Source organism: Cottoperca gobio, chromosome 23 (assembly GCF_900634415.1).
Source record: "Cottoperca gobio chromosome 23, fCotGob3.1, whole genome shotgun sequence".
NCBI lineage: Eukaryota > Metazoa > Chordata > Actinopteri > Perciformes > Bovichtidae > Cottoperca > Cottoperca gobio.
The window spans coordinates 15,213,458-15,232,407 of NC_041377.1; the positions used below are offsets into that span (position 1 = coordinate 15,213,458).

At 43.6% G+C, this 18,950-nt stretch overlaps 1 protein-coding gene across 1 annotated transcript in view; it reads left to right on the plus strand.

Annotated features, from left to right (window-relative positions):
• Positions 1-4,910, plus strand: part of lrig3 (leucine-rich repeats and immunoglobulin-like domains 3) — a 20,950-nt gene extending 16,040 nt beyond the window's left edge. Inside the window, exons 9-19 of the mRNA XM_029462498.1 lie at positions 98-178; positions 301-372; positions 873-944; positions 1,369-1,532; positions 1,841-2,176; positions 2,288-2,569; positions 3,046-3,522; positions 3,664-3,822; positions 3,916-4,056; positions 4,217-4,471; positions 4,570-4,910. Coding sequence (XP_029318358.1) covers positions 98-178; positions 301-372; positions 873-944; positions 1,369-1,532; positions 1,841-2,176; positions 2,288-2,569; positions 3,046-3,522; positions 3,664-3,822; positions 3,916-4,056; positions 4,217-4,471; positions 4,570-4,814 — 2,284 coding nt within the window. The 3' untranslated portion in view covers positions 4,815-4,910. The remainder of the gene's footprint in view (positions 1-97; positions 179-300; positions 373-872; positions 945-1,368; positions 1,533-1,840; positions 2,177-2,287; positions 2,570-3,045; positions 3,523-3,663; positions 3,823-3,915; positions 4,057-4,216; positions 4,472-4,569) is intronic.
• The last annotated feature ends 14,040 nt before the right edge of the window (positions 4,911-18,950 follow it).

The following is an 18,950-nucleotide window of genomic DNA, read 5'->3' on the forward strand; positions in this document are numbered from 1 at the left end:
CGTAAAGCCGCATAAAGTTTTATTAACATCGCAAGTGCAGTTGTTTCTTTGGGTGTGGAGTTTTTACAATGTGGTCTGTCTTTGTTTCTTCGAAAAGGGATCTACAAAATAATGAAATCTCCTGGACCATTGAAGACATGAATGGCCCTTTCTCTGCTTTGGACAAGCTGAAAAAACTGTGAGTTCATGATCATTGATAACAAAGTGCTTCACATTGAACTGTGGAACAGGAACAAAATAAGCCCAGCAAAGTAAAAAATTTGCCTTGAAACTGATTTTATATTTTTGTCTTTTCCCCAGATTTCTGCAGGGCAACCAGATCCGCTCGGTAACCAAGAAGTCTTTCTCTGGTCTGGACGCGCTGCAGCACCTGTGAGTCGGCCTTGTGTTTCACTAATTGTTTCAAAAAGTCAGAGCTGTAAACTAAGCAGGGTGAATCACACTGAGACACAGACGCTGTTTGTTAGAGCCGTATAGCCAAACTGTCTTCTCCCATTCCTCTGCTTTGATGTGGAATCAAGACAAAACTCTGCCATTAGTATCTTTACATGAGTGCCAGACTATATCGATCACCAAAGCAAGTGGAGGGAACTCTGTGTTTGTGTGTGAGTGTACAACAGCTGCATTTGATTCTAATTAGAGTTTTTTCCCAGCCGTTGCCAGAGCTCAAAGCAGCCCAGAGTTGGGCCTCTCTTGATTAACACAGCAAACTGCTGCCCATAGTTTTATTGTTCTGGAGCCGAGACATTTTTTTCTCTCTTGATTGAAGTTTTTGTAGCCTTCTCTGTATACGGCTGATGTTGGCAGAAAAAGCTGCCATTTTTCTGTGAGGATCTCACCAGTTCTAATTTCTTTTCTTTTTCTCTCCGCAGAGATTTGAGCAATAACGCCATCATGTCCATACAAGCGAACGCCTTCTCTCAGATGAAGAACCTGCAGGAGCTGTAAGTAAGACCATGTTTGAGGACAGCTTTAGTTAGTGTTTCAGTGTTGAAGTCAGCATCAAACAACGCTTGCTTCAATGTTAATAACCGGTTCACGGGTTCCTTTGTATCCTTCCACTAAAGAATCATTTCTAGTAAAAATCTTTGCTACAGAATTTAAAAGTTTCAAAACATTATTGCGACTTAATGTCCCGTATGTTAGACAACTTTCTAAGTAGTGACAAAGTAGTGAAGTATTCCCATCAGTAAGCAAATCAACAGTTAAAAGTAATATTTCCTGCACTGACCAAACGTTCCTCTGTAGATTCAATTGTTTGACTTTACTTCACAAACTACTTCCCACAAAATCACAGAGAACCAACCATTTAAAGTGATATTATTGCATTGCTGAATTAAGTTATTGTGGTATCTTATCCCCTGGCAGGCGTCTGAACACCTCCAGCCTGCTGTGTGACTGCCAGCTGAAGTGGCTTCCCGTCTGGGTGGCAGAACAAACCTTCCTGCCCTGCGTCAACGCCAGCTGCGCCCACCCGCAGATGCTGAAGGGCAGGAGCGTGTTTGCCGTCAGCCAGGAGGAGTTTGTGTGTGGTAAGTGATGCATTGACTCGGTATAACACCTTTAGACACACACAGGTTTTCCTTTTACGAGCTGACCCAGATTGTTCAGTATTTTCCTCCCCGACTCCTGGACAAGCTAATGAGTCTCATGAAGAGAGCGTTGTGGAAAGGTACTAGGTTAAGTTTTCAGTTTTCCTGTTTTTTCTCCATTCAGATCTGCCAACAAATTATAAAAATATCTTCTAAACATTACTAAATAGCCAATTCCAGACCCAAAGACATAGTAACTTTTACACTAGTACATAACTTTTAAATTCTCCCTTTTGTTGTCTTACCAGATGACTTCCCAAAGCCTCAAATCACTCTGCAGCCGGAGACCCAGTCAGCCCTCAAGGGCACCAACGTGACGTTCATCTGCTCGGCGGCCAGCTCCAGTGACTCGCCCATGACCTTTGCCTGGAAGAAAGACAATGAGGTCCTGAACGACGCAGAGATTCATAACCAGGCCCACTTGCGGGTGCAGGGAAGCATGGGAGGCGAGACAGAAGTGACGGAGTATACAACCACCCTGCAGCTACGTAATGTAGAGTTCTCCAGCGAGGGAAAGTACCAATGCGTCATCTCCAACCACTTTGGATCGTCCTATTCCATAAAGGCTAGACTCACTGTCAACAGTAAGTGTGGAGTGGGAGAAACCAATTGGTTGGCCTTTGTCTTTCTATAGGGTAAATATGCCTGTCAAAGTCTTAAATAATTTTGATCAAAGTTATTTTTTTCATTTCCAGTGCTCCCTTCTTTCACCAAGATGCCAATGGACCTGAGTATACGTGCTGGAGCAACAGCCAGGCTGGAATGTGCCGCCGTTGGTCACCCTTCCCCTCAGATTGCCTGGCAGAAAGACGGAGGCACCGACTTCCCTGCCGCCCGCGAACGGCGCATGCACGTCATGCCGGAAGACGACGTGTTTTTCATAGTGGACGTCAAGACCGAAGACATCGGCGTTTATAGTTGCACGGCTCAGAACACAGCTGGGGCTATTTCTGCAAATGCTACGCTAACGGTTCTAGGTGAGAAAAAGCACTGTTTTTGTGCGAAAGGCTTGTTTGAAAGGTAGATAAACTATATGTAGAGGCTAAGCCAACGATTTAAGCCACTGAGGTGCCACATTGTTTTACTAGTTGACACACTTGTTATCGTGTCTGCTTAATAAAGATTCCGATACAAAACGTTTGTAATTGAACACTCAGTCCGTTTATTTTTCTTCTTGAATCAGCTTTCTTATCAGCAAACAAAACATTCAGACACACAATAACTTATCCTGTGGAGCCAACGCAACCTCAGCCAACTTGTGTATGTGTGTGTCCGACCATGTATGTGGTCAAAAACTGTTTAGCTTCCGGCGGAACGCCACTGTCAACAAACATTGGTTCCTACTTATAGCAGGAGCGCTAATTGGCTCCGACACTGTACATTGATGAATAATTTTTATATTGTTGCTTCCTTGTCACACTAACCTAATCTACTGCTGTGGTCCTTCTTTCAGAAACACCTTCCTTCTTGCGGCCCCTCATGGATCGCACTGTGGCCAAGGGAGAAACCGCCGTCCTCCAGTGCATAGCTGGCGGCAGCCCTCTCCCAAGGCTAAACTGGACAAAAGATGAAAGCCCACTGGTAGTGACTGAGCGCCACTTCTTCGCAGCTGCTAACCAGCTCCTCATCATCGTTGATGCTGCAGAGGATGACGCAGGGAAGTACACTTGTGAGATGTCCAACCCGCTGGGGACAGAGAGGGGTAACGTTCGGCTGGCGGTCATACCGAATCCCAACTGCGACTCTGGAGTACAGGGGGGTGTGGGAGTCGGCATGGTGAGCGGGGCAGTATCGGACGACGATGGGTGGACCACTGTGGGAATCGTCATCATAGCTGTGGTGTGCTGTGTCGTGGGCACATCCCTGGTTTGGGTGGTCATCATCTACCACACCCGGCGACGCAATGAGGACTGCAGCGTCACCAACACAGGTTGGTTTGCGATGGTTGTTGGAGTGACACCTTTATTTTATCAAGGTCAAAAAAGTGTTCTCTGAAAGATATAAGTATCGCTGAATTTGTTAACAATAAAAGTGTATGTTTATGATATAACTTGATGTCCTTGTGCTTCAGATGAGACCAACCTACCTGCCGACATCCCTAGCTACCTGTCCTCGCAGGGCACACTCGCTGACCGCCAGGACGGCTACATCCCATCAGAGAGCGGCAGCAGCGATCAGTACATGGCTTCGTCAATTAGCGGCTTCTACCTGCAGCCTAAAGACATGAACGGTAAAACACCTGCCCTTTCTTCTTTGTCCTGAAATTGAATCCCTCTGCAGCGTCACGTTTTTCTTACATGATGCTGTTCCTTCACTCATATAGGTTTTTGTCAGCTGGATACAGGAAGTGATACCGACATGGAGGCGTCCATCGATCCTCTTCTCTGCCATTATCAAGGTCCAATCAGCTCACTGCTCCGCCAAGACAAAATGTACTCCACTGACCCGTCAGATGTCTTCACAGGTCTGTACAAATCTTCCGTCAAATAGAGAATGTTCTCTTGATCATTATCCTAAAACAAATCGTTAACGTTTAAAGTATTCCAGAAGTGCAGTCGTTATCTCCGGAATCTGTCTTTCTCACCATCTAAAGGAACTAATAATTCCCTTTCTTTTACCTTCAGGCTGTTCCATCGACCAAAAGCCAGTCTGCATTGACTCCTACAGCAGCAGTCTGACCAGCTCTAAAATGAAGGACTACTTCCTGTCCGAGCATTTTGACCTCTGCTCCTCCTCTGTCCTGATGCAGCTCCCCAACGCCAGTCTCCATAACGGCCCTTCCCACCAGCAAAGTGACCGCCGAACATCCATGGAGGAGGGAGAAGCCAACGTCTACGGGAAACCTCATGAGTGTCTTTCCCCCTCCAACACCTTCATGGGTAGGTCTTAAGTTAATCAAAGTCAATCAATTTTTCCGAACTTTTCTGGATTTTGTCTGTACGTTGGTCTGACTTATTCTTGCACCTCTCTCACTCAGGAACATTTGGGAAAGCTCCCTGGAACCCTCATAAGGACCCGTACACAGGCTTTGGCCCTCCGTCAGTGACGCATCATGGAATAACTCTGCACGAGAATCCTTATGCCGCGCCAGACGCCGATTCAGACCTTGAGGAGAACAGTCTCACCAAGGATTCGGCGTCAGAGCAAAGCGACAGCATTTATGAACAGCCATTTGACAGCAGGAGGACTGATCCCATCCCGCAGCGCAGAACGAGCACTTAGCTGTGTGACTCTTGTTTTTAAGGACCAAAAAAAAGGAAATTTCTACCTCACTGAATGGACACTTTTGCAATAAAGGACTCCTCAAATGTGCAACGAGTGAATGTAACAGACAATTTGATGTTCATAGAGAAAAGAAAAAAGGAGCATATTAGCAGCTTTCTTCGAGGAAAAGCTTCAGTTAAATAATATAGATGAGTATATACATTTTTTATATAAAGTTTATTATATTTTGTAAATTGTATATAAACAGATTCCATTATTTTTGCTTACCTTTTGTGTATGAGTATTTTGCAGCCCTGCCTATTCAGTTATTCCAGCTTTGAATGAAGCAATGTTTTGCACATATGTAAACAATAAAAAACACCCTAATGTGTGCTACTACATTCACTTCAGTGCTACGAGTCTTCAATGACGTTACTGTCTTTACCGTGCGGGAGATGTGTTAGAGATTTAGAGGACGTGGTGCTGGTGGTGGGTGTGAAACTCTGGCCTTCTAGAGCAGAACCACAGACCGCCAAGGACGCCTCAGGTCTGTCATCAGTCAGCCCCCCCACCAAGAGAGAGACAGAGAGGATGTTTAACTGTTTGGTATCACAATCTGGTTCCACGTAGGGCTAGGCAATACTTACAAATAATAGTTAATTGACTCTCAGCAAAATCATGTGGTACAAATGTACTGTTGTCCAAAGTAATGATGATGATGAGTGAGCTAAAGGCTTTAATCTCCGGTTGTTTTCATACATTTTCCGTATTGTGATTCAAATAAATGCAGAAAATATCCTTAATAATATCCTGACAATGGTAACAACCATATGACCTAACACTGGTACCACTGTTACTGACACACCTTAATGCTGGTACTACTAATTATACTATTACTACCACTACATTCACTAATACTGGTACTACTAATTCTACTATTACTACTATTCCAACAACTTTTTGAGAGCTGACGGTAGCTCGGTTACTGTATCATGTCGCGCAAGTAACGATTCCAGTGAGTATTCTCTGACCAATCAGTTGTCTGCAGTCTCTTAACTTCACCTCCTTGTATTGGCTCAGCTCGCTTTGATCCTCCACCCAAAAAGTTCCCACCAAAAAAAAGGGCCAGGTCCTATCCACACCTTTTGCTAAAGGGAAACCAAAAATGAGCGAGTGGACTTGACGAGAGCCATGCTGCAGGGAAAATGCGGCAATGAGATTCACCACTATTGTCAATGTTACTGCAACCACTATCATCAATAATGACTCTATTAATAATGATGCTCATAATTAAATACTACTTAAAATAATGATATGTAATCCATGTTAAACCCACAAATTGCTGTTAGAACAGTATGACACAATGTAGCTTAACCCAAACTAAACTCTTTCTGTTTGCTGGATGAGTCATCCCCTCTCTCTCTCCCTCGCTCCCACCCTCTAACCCCCCCCCCCCCCCCCCCCCCCAGCCCTTTTCGCCTGGCGGTTTGTTATTTCAGGCCTCTCCTCTCCAACATGAGGGAAAAAGGTGTGCTTGTGCACAGGGCTAGCTGTTGAAACTTGCACTTGGAAAGCGTCTTGCGGCTCCCTGCCTGCCACAGTGGAGTTGTGTTTATGAAATGGCTGATACATGATGGTGGTGCCAGCAGTTCAGTGGAGATTTAGTCAGATCCCCTATTCAAGGGCAGTCATTTCAGTCTTGCACTTAATCTGGCAGTGTGAGAAGAACTGGAGTGAAAAGTAGTAAAATTGACTTTTTGTTGTAATCATACTAAACATGATTCAATGGTTGAATGATTCGACAGTCCAAACACATCTGTGTTTGGACTCCCCGCTCTCTCACACAGTGTGTATGGAAATGCTGATGATGAGATTTGCTTTCATAGGCGATGTTATTTTGCTCTCATCCTTCTGGCTGACTAATGTTTAAGTACACCTGGCTGTTGGTTACGCTGCACTGGCTTCGAAGCCTTTACCCCACCATAAAGGAATGAGGAGGTTTGTTGGAAGTCTTGCCAGTTCTTTGAGGAGGCTGCGATTAGGACAAGATGGTGGAGCCACACACATCCAAACACCTGGGAAACAGCTGCTACTGCTGCTGAGGCAACATTCAAGGACCAGTCCACTTCTGCCTAATAACCTTATCTCTATACGAAGTCGTGTCGGGTTATCATGTCTAACAAACCTGATCCTACAGGGTGGATAAGTGAGGCCTGGGAGTGATTAATGATAAACTCCGAGGGTTCTGATTGCACCTCTTGTTGAGCACAATGTGGTGTTATTTATAGGACTGGCAAGTTGAATTGTTTAGAAGTAAATGTTGAAACCTTTGTGTGAGTAAAATGATGTATGATGAGTTGGTGATGCATGTAAGATGTGTATAAACGGATGTCAGACTCGAACAGAAAGGGATACTTTTAGTAGTTGTGGTCGCAGTTTTGGAGGGGGGAAAGCCAACCTAAAACACTTTAGCATTGCTATGAAACACTATTTGGTCATGTTCTTAGCACTCCATGGTGCATTTAGTATATGTTTCTTGTTCCTGCTGATAATTGACTTGAACATGCAACAGGAAATAGAGTCGAGGAAGTCCAGTTAGAGCAGGGGTCGGCAACCTTTACCATCTAAAGAGCCATTTTGCACCTCTTCCACCAAGTAAGATTTGTCTGGAGCCGCAAAACATATTTGATAACACAGCTTATAGATTTAATATATAGTTATACTACATTTGTTGCATTTATGAAATTACAGAATGACAATAAAAGAAACTGTTGCTATTTTTACCTGTTTTAGCGAAAGGAAAACACCAAACTCTTGTGAAGAGAAGGATAAAATACACTGGCATGTTGAGGCCTACTTTGAAATAAATTAAACACATAACTATGCAGCCTATTTGAGTCCTCCCCATATTTGTTGAATAAAATAGAATGAATATAATATAAAAACAATAAAAAATACAATATAAAAATGAAATGAATAAAAAAAGTAGCCCACTTTGAAAAAAAAAAAAAACGTATAGCTGCAGCCTAATATCTTAAAAAGAGTAAACATAAAAAAATACACAAACTAGCCAGTTTGTATTTAATTATGTCCGTTTCAGTGTGTTTTCATCCAAATGGAGGTGGTGATCATTTCTTTGGCTTTTAAACAATTCACAACAGCCTCATTAATGTCCCACAAAATGTCTTTCAACATCACATTTTCTGTTTTCTCATTTCTCGCCACATATCAAGCACACTGGTAAGCCAGCATTGTTGACAGGGAAAGCAAATGTATCCACGCAGAATGAAACAATTTTCCTTCGAAACGTATCTTTTTTTAGCACACCGAGTTAGGCGGCACTCTGCAACTCAAGATAAGCCACCTGCAGGGAAAGGCGCCGCGCCCATAGACGCAGGAGAATGTGATGCATTTTTTACTTGACGAAATATAAAAAAATATATTTTATTTCAGTGTCACAATATCACCTCTAACGCCAAGATAAGAGGTGTTCCCTTTGAAAGATTGTTCACTGTGCAACAAAAAATACATCTTCTATGTTTTTCTTTTGTCAAAGCTATAGGGAGCCACTTCATCGGGGTTAAAGAGCCGCATGTGGCTCCTGAGCCGCAGGTTGCAGACCCCTGAGTTAGAGTAACAGATCCATGAGTTTGAATGTTTATCAGATTTTTAAGCAGAGCTGACATTGGTCGGAAGATGGCTCAGATATGTCAAGTTAACGTTTAAACTAGAAATAGTTGATTTCTTGGACACAACACGGTTGCACGCACAGGTGCACACCACAGTGGCACCACGCTGTTTTCCCCGTAACACTTTGACACGCCTCCTCTTTTAGCTCTGTTTGATGACTCCTGAGAAAAATATCTGACTTTTTATTTGCTAAATGTGCAGATAGCATAAAGTGGGTTTTCAGAGCGTATTTTCTATAAAAAAAAACAGCTGCATGCTGTGGCCGAATATGACACCGATAAGAGGTATGAGAGTGAACCCGAAACAGTAAAGTTGCGTGCGATGAAAACAAAACAATGAGCTGAAAGAAGCTAAAATGTTCCGTTGAACTAAGATGAACTGGGTCTGGTGGTAATTCTTGTTGGTTTGTCACTGCGACTTTCACTTTTCAGATGACACATAGTCATTTAATACATTTTTTATATAAAAATATTTATTATTGCAGCTTTAAGCATTTTATAAACTGCATGAAGTTGGAATATTAATGTGTCAGAATCAATAACCAAAGGCTTCTTTTAGCGGAAAAATTCATTGTTCGAAGAGGCAGTCGGATCCATTTTTATACCCATCCATAAGATTAGAAGAATATGGACCAGAATGTTGCTTCTGTAGAATGAATACTAAATACAACAAGCTCACTCATGTTTTACAAGGGTTGTCTATAGACATAATGGCTAAGGCAGAAGTAAGCCAGGCAGGTTGAGAGAAAACATATAAAGTGCTATGTTTCATTACAAAATTACTTGTGAAAAACTGATTGTCAGCCACGTAAGGGGATCTGAGGGGGACTTTTCCTTGAATTGCCTTGCTCAAGGTCACTTAATTACAACTGTGGGAAGAAGGTTTCTTCTCAACAATACCTAATTCCCTTTTTTTGTAGGCAAAGGTTTTACGTTTCACAATTAAGCGAGCGGATGCAATTCCCTTTAGAATGCTTTATTTACTCCTTAAGTAAAGTCTCTGAAACTGTTGCAACCTAAAAACAATTTGTGGCCGACTGAGGCGTTGAAAGTTTAAAAGGCGTTGTGGATCCAGGAGTCTCCTGCCGAGTGTGCAGCCAGCGACGACCTTCATATTTCCAGCCATGGGGAAAAAGAACACACCGGCCAGATTGCCGAATAATTCCCCCTCTTTGATTCTGCGTCCAGAGAAATGAGAGAGGAAGTTGATGATTCCTCCAGACCTCCAATGACTGAAAGACGGTTGATGTAGGTCGCTACCCGCTGTTCTCAGATCAGCATCTAATCTCCATTTTCTTACTCGGTGAGTTCACTTTAGCAGTCAGACACTGATCCAAGGTCAACTCCTCAGGCCATCTTTGCTCTCCAAACCCCAGAGAAAAGGAATTTAGAATGCCACAGTCTTATCTCATTGCCAGACACTCTGAATTTTGTAGCTAATTTGCCTCCATTATTGCCAGATGTGGTGACATGCAGACAGATGTTTATTATATTAAATAGCTAAAGGCGGCTTGCAGGAATGATTATTCCTCTGTTATGAAGCTCAGGCAAGTTCTGCTGGATGATGGGTGTCTGACTTTTATGACCTTCTGAGCTTGTTTCTACATTAGCTTTGTCAGTGCTAAAATACAGATTTAAAAAAATTTGCCGACCCCAGCTTTCGGTATGTGAGGTCACACTTTGGGTCCGACTACCCAACTGTTGACAGACAAATCCAACAAGATTTGTGCTGTGTTGCTTTTCGTAGATGGTTTTTGCTGTCCCCGGCTGATCATTTGGGTTTTCCTCATGTGACAAAACATTTCAATCATTCGCAGATTATCTTCAAGCTTGGTGAGAAGCTTTTGACCATATCAAATCACAGAAACAGCATTTATTTGGTGCAAACACCAGCTGAAGCCAACTTCAGTTGAGCTGCAGAAATCCCACGGTCATATAATGTGTTCACACGAGTTGCCATCAGTGTGAATCTCAGCACAGACTCCATAAAACCCCATCAGACCCCATCAGACCATTTCTTTTCAATCTCCAATCCAGCCAGGGCTCTTTGTAATGATTAAAAGCATATACAACGGCTTTGCATGTTGCAGATGTTGTCATAAATCACTGGTTGGCCTTGCCTCTGCAACTGGCTGCCTGACAAATGTTCCACAATAAGTGGAGCCCCCACCCCACCCTTCCAGTAAAAGAGAAAAAAGAAAAGGGGTAAAAGAGAATGAAAAAAAGCCTGGAATTTTTTGCTTGTAACTCTCTCAAGACTATTGTAAAGTCTCAGCCATGTCAGCACAGGTGGAAACCTGAGGGGTCGTAAAACCAGAAGGAGAAAAAAGCCCGCCCACTCCAGGCTTTCTCCTTTCCCAACAATGTCTTCAACTCCCTGCTGTCCCAGCCAGCCCTCCACTGTGACTAATTCCACGCAAATCTAAAAAGCTAAATCACTCAGGCTGCTTGTGTGTCTGTGAACAGCAGTAACCAACACCCCCACGCCTGTAAAAGACACAACCATAATGGTTGAGAACGAGACTGGGCTGTGAATCACAGTCTCTGAGGCATTGGAAGAAAGATGCTGTCTGTAGGCACTTTCAAAGCTCAAATCTTCACCCTTGTACTATAATAAAGTTTTAAACTGATACAGAGAGGGGCGAAAGCCAATTAGCGATAGTTGAAATGGACGGTTGAAGTCCATGTTTTTCTTTTTCAGCAGTTTATATCAGCTTGTAGGGATTGATGATGAAATTATGAAATCCCAAAGCTACAGAAAAGCGTGAAATAAAGCTTCTTCTTTTTTTAAATAGTACAACACTTTAAAGAAGTTTGACATTTTGTGAAATAAGCTTATTTTCTTTGGAAAGATGAGAAGATAAAACCCTTCCTATATCTGTCGTTAGGTATAATCTAGCCAGGGCGTGACTAGATGAAAAGCTAGACTGGCACAGTCCAAAGTTTTAAAAGAAAACCGCCATACCAGCACTTTTAAACCTCACTAATTAACACAAGATGCAATTTTAACATTTCTGTTTGTATTCGAATCATACAAATGATATATAACATGTTAATTAGCGATTTCTTAAACTTTGGAAGGAGCCAGGCTAGCTGCTTCCCTGTTTTCAGTCTTTATGCTATGCTATGCTAAGCTAATTGTCTCCTGCCTCTAGTGTCAATCTTAAACCTTCAATAACTGCAACAGAAACAAGCTGTGAATACAACACTGACATCACCTTTGAAGATTAAATGGCGAACACGAACAGCTGCTCATTTACACGTTCAGCAGATGCAGAGCGACATTAGCATTCATTTTGTAGTCGTATTTCTTACCGCCAGAAAAATTCAATATTCAGTCTCCAGTTCGATGAATGACCTTGCTGCAGGGACTATCACATAGGTAGGAATATTCCATGTAGGCTACTATAGCGACTGCTGATAACATCTTGGAGACACTGACAATGACTAACAAATGACCTTACTCCCTATTACTTTCTATGATCTATTTTCAACTGCTGAATGCCACCACATTTTATAAAAAAAAAACATAAATGTAAAGACATATTTCAAATCTTGAAATTCAACATGTTAACATCTCCTACAAAGGGCCTTATGATGGCTTGCATTTATAGGAATGTATAAAAAAGTTAAATTACCATTGACTAACCATGGCCATGAATCTGCCACTTGCATTGACCATATTTACACTAAAGCTCCTGAGCATTGTACTAAACCAGTTTCCTTACGTGTTCGGTTCAGTGACCATACCATGATACCTACAACCAGGATAAACAAAATCAAAAATGTATGTATGTTTTTTGGAAGACGTCAGAAATGTAAATTGTGCTGATGTGAACGCTATTGAAGAGCCTTTACATATTTTTATGAACATCTTTATGAGGATTGTTGACAAACATGCTCCCTTTATGAAGTGTACTGTCCAATCCAGACCGGCTCCATTGTTAAATTAGTCTTTAAGAAAAAGAGAAATCCACATTAGCAAAGTCAGGTTCTCCAGATGACAGACTAAAATATTGTTATACGATGATATATCTTTTTGGGTTTTATCACTCCGAGTGATACTGTTTCACATTACACCGTAATTTGAGCCATTGTTAGTATAACAATTGATTGAATGCTACTTTTCCCTGGGTGTACATAGGCTACCCAGTATGCCCAAAGTCTAAGTCGTATTCATATTGATACATCTCTATTTCAAGGCCGCTTTTGAGGTTTGAGGTATTCTGTAGTGTGTATTTTGCAGGCTAGGAGTTAGGTGTGAGGGCTTGTAGTGATGAGAGTCGAGATTTATGAGCGCAGACACCGACGACAAACCGCCAGAGGCTAAACTGTTTCCCTGCACCTGGGCCACTTAGCCATTCTTTGTTTAACATTTACAGTTTTACGTATTATCTCTCAAATACTTATTTTCAGGAATGCATACTAAGTCAGAACTGCTAGCAGCACATTAGCTCCATTTAGAAAACCTGCCTGTGGTCAAACACCTCAGAAATAATCCCGAACAAATTGGCAATAAAGAGAAAATTGACTGTCTTTAGTCAAACACTCGGCCTGGATGAGTCCAGGCTGGTGGAGCGTTGACCCCCGGGGATCTTTTTTTTTACGAGCCACAGGAGGAGAAAAATGAGGAAAGGTGACCTTGCGAGTTTAGCATTAACTCCAGGTGGTTTCCTCTCATCCTGTCAACACTATCTGACGCTCCGGCCTCGTTGCATTCCTTCACTGTACGCAAAGAGAGCTGTGATGGTGGCTGGTATTGCTGGCAGCCTGCAATTATCTTTTCAATTAGTTTGAGGCCGTTTGACAGCGTCTGGAAAAGCCCTGTCAGAGTGGATACGAATAAAGATGTGCCCAGATAGCAACACAAGTGAAAAGATAGAGACAGAAGTGGAAACTACAGTAAGACATTTGAGAGACAAGAGTAAAACACTAATGAAGATCCACAAACGTAAACTTTTGTAAAGTAAAACCTACAATGTTACTCTACATCTTTCAATTTGCATGAGGGCTCTTGCGCTGTCCATTTCCTAAAATGCTGTTCATTGATTGGTCGTTGTGATCACGTTCTTTTCTCTTACTGGCTACAGGAAACTTCATGTAACGAATATTAGCCACCATTAGCTACTGGTCATACCAGACCAAGTAATGCAGCAGCAGCAAAAATCACGTATATACTGATTTAACAAATTAAGGGTGCGTTTATTTCCTCCTTCCAACGTTACATAGAATGTTTATTGAATATCTCACATATCATTTTTGTAATATCAGTAAACATTACACATTACACTGCTGGCGGCAGCTGGTGAACGCTGGGTTTAAAGTATTGCGCAAAGCTGTATTGATCCTTGTAGGGGGAAATAGCAGAAGCAAACAGTGATAGCAAACAGAGAGAGTCTAGATGTCAACAGTTGCAACATTACAATATATCAAGTAGATACATACAGTATTAATGAAAATAATGAAAATGAATACTTTGAGGTGAATATATTTAAACATTTACCTTTCACAGCTGCCACATGTGAAGATACATTTAAATAAAAATATAGAATAAAACTAGTAGACTCAGTCTTCACCTGACCTTTGACCTTGTGAAGAATCAACACTTCAGACACTCCTGGGTCAAACACACTGGCACTGAGTGTGTGCTTGACCTCTGACTATGAGCCGAAAGAAAAACACCTGATTCTGTTTTAACACCTGTGTTCAACCAATAACTGTTTTTTAAACGGCAATATTGATATGATGTTAAATTCCCATGAGTAAACATTTAGTTTAGCTCTCAAATATGACATTTTTAAATGTTAAAATGGGTAGAAATAAAACGTTTAAAAGATCATGGGATTTCAGCTGAAACCACATACAGGGTCATAAATTAAAGTATATTAACTGTTTTCTTTTTTTTAATTAAAAGGCCTGATGTATTATTTTAACACTGGAAATGAAAAGTTCTTTCTCATGGTGGGTAAAAGAAAAGCACAGAATTGTGATAAAGAAATTCGGAGCCCACCGCACTAAATGCAGTTTTAAGGCGTGAGCGATGCTGTCCCTGCCTGGAAATGATGGGAAAAGCCTTGTGCTGACAACGAGCAAACAAACACTAAAGGTTTTTAATTTCAGGCCAAGCCTGCTGTCGACAGCTCGAACAAATGAAAGCAAAGAAAGGAATGAGCACTGGGAAGGGGGGCGGAAAAGCGAAAGAATAACATGACACAGTGCTAATCGAGTCTCTTTCTTTAAAAGGAAGAAATATCTCCCCCCTTTTGTTGATGCTGAGAGCTCTTTGTAGAGCCCTAATCTGATAACAGGGTGTGAGTGTTTTCATAAGTTAACCTCGCCACTATTTACTGAGACCCGGAGCCGCCAAATGGTGTTGAAACCTGCCGTGCTACACTGAGTCTCACTAAGGAGAGTACCACTTCCAAACAAATGTTTCATCTTGTGCTGATTATTGTCCGACATATCAATTGGATTTTCAATAGTTTCTCTGAGAAGGATTGTTTGGACTGCTGCAGTTTATATGTTGGCTGGAATGTCATGGCAATTAACTCATACTTTCTTCATGTGTGCCAGTTGTTAATGAATACAATATGTGCGATGAATTTGATCTTGGCTTCATTACTCATGTGGATCCAGGATTCGGGGCATTTAAACTCCCAATAAAGTAAATACAAAGAGATGGTTCAAACGTAAAGGCATCAGAAAGCCAAAATGTTGCATCTCTGTACGTAAAAAAAAAAAAGGGTCCCTTAGCTTCTACATTTCCAACCTGGTTTCCGATCAAAACGCCCAAAACCGTCACACACAGTGAACCCTGCGAACGTGTTCTGGCAGGCAGTGTTGTGCAAACAGTGCAGCTTTTTTAGAACAACTGAGCTGTCGAATATTTATTGTTTGGTTAAGGTTTCAGTGAGAAATTACGACATCAGTCGGCGGCATAGGAGCAGCTCAGCAAGAGGGGGGGATTTCCCACTTTCCCATCAGACCAGCGCTGTCTGAGCCTGATCAACAGAAAGACTGTGTGGAGTGTTGATGGATAGTTTGTTCTTGGCTGATTCTCTTTGAAACTCATAAAAAAAAGTTTTCTTTTGAAAGCTATACAGATTTTTTTTTAAAGTAGCCGATACTTTTAATAGTGTTATTCTTGTCAGAGTGGTAAAGCCTCTGAAACACCATTTCCATTATCACTGGAGACTAATTAAATGACAAAATAAACGTTATTGTAATCATTAAATTACAGTTCCTAATCATTGGGGGTTATCCGACTATATGCTTTTTGGTCACAACACAACATTCATTCTGTTGCTTTGCATCTTTTTCGCCGAGCAGGAATGCCTTTTTTTTGGCATATTTACAGACAACGTGGGTCAGTAAAGCCGCTGGGACAAGTACAACATCATCAAGGATAGAATGACTTACAAGGAGCTGTCTCTACGTCCAGACAGGCTCCATTCATTTGGCAGCATGCGCTCAGATTTTGAGGGTTGGATTGGTTCTCTCATTTGAATTCTTTTCTCGTCTGCCAATCAAATCAATACGCACAGCTCTCTAAGCAACCTGAGTGTGCCATGCCTGCGACCAGCTGACCACGCCAAGGCGGGTGGCCATGTTTTTGGACAAGAACGCCTTTCAGTGCTGGAAAATCAAAAATATTTCCTTTCTGAAATCAGAAAAGGGCTCTAATAATACTGTACAGTGTAAAGCTTTACAAGGGCTGAAAACATTGCCCAAGTTGCCAGGGTTCATCTTCAGGGAAGTCAGCTTTTTCTCTTCTGTTGTCAATGCATGATAGAAGATATTAAGAAATGTTAAATATTGTTAAATTTAATTTGAATGGTTTTCCAGCCATTTTCAGATTAACAGGAATCAGCAGCAGAGGCTGGCTCTGGAGACGTGGAACGTCACCTCTCTGTGGGGGAAGGAGCCGGAACTAGTGCGGGAGGTGGATCGCTACCAGTTGGATCTGGTGGGGCTTACCTCCACGCACAGTCTTGGCTCTGGAACCGTACTCCTGGATAGGGGTTGGACTCTATTCTTCTCCGGAGTTGCCCAAGGTGTGAGGCGTCGGGCCGGGGTGGGGATACTCACTAGCCCCAGGCTGAGCGCCGCTACGCTGAAGTTTATCCCGGTGGACGAGAGGGTCGCCTCCCTACGCCTTCGGGTTATGGGGGGGAAAACTCTGACTGTTGTTTGTGCCTATGCCCCAAACCGCAGTTCTGAGTATTCGGCCTTCTTGGAGACCCTGAATGGAGCCTTGCAGGGGGCTCCAGTAGGGGACTCCGTAGTCTTGCTGGGAGACTTCAACGCACACGTGGGAAACGATGGAGACACCTGGAGAGGCGTGATTGGGAGGAAGGGCCTCCCTGATCTAAACCCGAACGGTCGTTTGTTGTTGGACTTCTGTGCTAGTCATGGAATGGCCATAACAAACACCATGTTCGAACATAAGGATGCTCATAAGTGCACGTGGTACCAGAACACCCTAGGCCAAAGGTCAATGATCGATTTCGTAATCGTATCATCTGATCTGAGGCCGCATGTTTTGGACACTCGGGTGAAGAGAGGGGTGGAGCTGTCGACTGATCACCATCTGGTGGTGAGTTGGATCAAGGGGTGGGGGAAGACTCTGGACAGACCTAGTAAACCCAAACGGGTAGTGCGGGTGAACTGGGAACGTCTGGAGGAAGGCCCTGTCCTGGGGATCTTTAACTCACACCTCCGGCGGTCTGCCAACCCCTAGGCACTGTCCCAGACTTCCACGCAATGTTGACGAGGCGTGTCAACCAAGACAGCCCCTCAACACCCAAAGCCTTCAGCATTTCTGGACGGATCTCAGTGACTTCCATCAGGGAAATTGACGATGATCCCCCATCAGCTTCCAGCTCTGCCTCAACCATAGAGGGCGTCTTAGTCGGATTCAGGAGTTCCTCAAAGTGCTCCTTCCAGCGGCCGATAACCTTCTCAGTTGAAGTCAGCAGGGTCCCACCCTTGCTGTACACAGCTTGGATGGTGTGAAAATCACGAACTAGATTGGTGATAAAGCGCTTCCCCCTCCTGAGGTGCCGGATGGTTTTCCAGAAGCACCTTGGTGCCGACCGAAAGTCCTTCTCCATAGCTTCTCCAAACTTCTCCCACACCCGCTGCTTTGCCTCTGACACGGCAGAAGCTGCCGCCCTTCTAGTCCTTCGATACCCTGCAACTGTTTCCGGAGTCCTCCCGGATAACATAACCCGGAAGGACTCCTTCTTCAGTCGGATGGCTTCCCTGACCACCGGGGTCCACCACGGTGTTCGAGGGTTACCGCCCCTTGAGGCACCTAAGACCTTGAGACCACAGCTCATCACCGCAGCTTCAGCAATAGAGGTTTTGAACATCGCCCCATCGCCCATTCAGGTTCAATGCCCCCAACCTCCACAGGGATGGCTGAAAAGCTCCGCCGGAGGTGTGAGTTAAAGATCCCCAGGACAGGGGCTTCCTTCAGACGTTCCCAGTTCACCCGCACTACCCGTTTGGGTTTACTAGGTCTGTCCAGAGTCTTCCCCCACCCCTTGATCCAACTCACCACCAGATGGTGATCAGTCGACAGCTCCGCCCCTCTCTTCACCCGAGTGTCCAAAACATGCGGCCTCAGATCAGATGATATGATTACGAAATCGATCATTGACCTTTGGCCTAGGGTGCTCTGGTACCACGTGCACTTATGAGCATCCTTATGTTCGAACATGGTGTTTGTTATGGCCATTCCATGACTAGCACAGAAGTCTAACAACAAACGACCGTTCGGGTTTAGATCAGGGAGGCCCTTCCTCCCAATCACGCCTCTCCAGGTGTCTCCATCGTTTCCCACGTGTGCGTTGAAGTCTCCCAGCAAGACTACGGAGTCCCCTACTGGAGCCCCCTGCAAGGCTCCATTCAGGGTCTCCAAGAAGGCCGAATACTCAGAACTGCGGTTTGGGACATAGGCACAAACAACAGTCAGAGTTTTCCCCCCCATAACCCGAAGGCGTAGGGAGGCGACCCTCTGGTCCACCGGAATAAACTCCAACGTAGCGGCGCTCAGCCGGGGGCTAGTGAGTATCCCCACCCCGGCCCGACGCCTCACACCTTGGGCAACTCCGGAGAAGAATAGAGTCCAACCCCTATCCAGGAGTACGGTTCCAGGCTCCGGGCTCCGTGGCAAACCCGGCCACCACGCGCTCGCTGTCGGGCCCTCCCTCTGGGCCTGGCTCCAGGCGGGGGCCCCGGGCTTCCTCCGGGCAGGGTCTCTCCTTTCCTTTCCCTTTCTTTCATGAAGTCGTTTTTGAACCATTCTTAGTCTGGCCCCTCACCTGAGACCAATTTGCCTTTTTGCATTCGCAATGTTAACGCAAGTGAAAAATAATTTGTCTCTCCACCTGGCCAGTAGTTTTTCGGGTATCCTGCTGACAAATTGAACCATAAATATATATATATATATATATATATA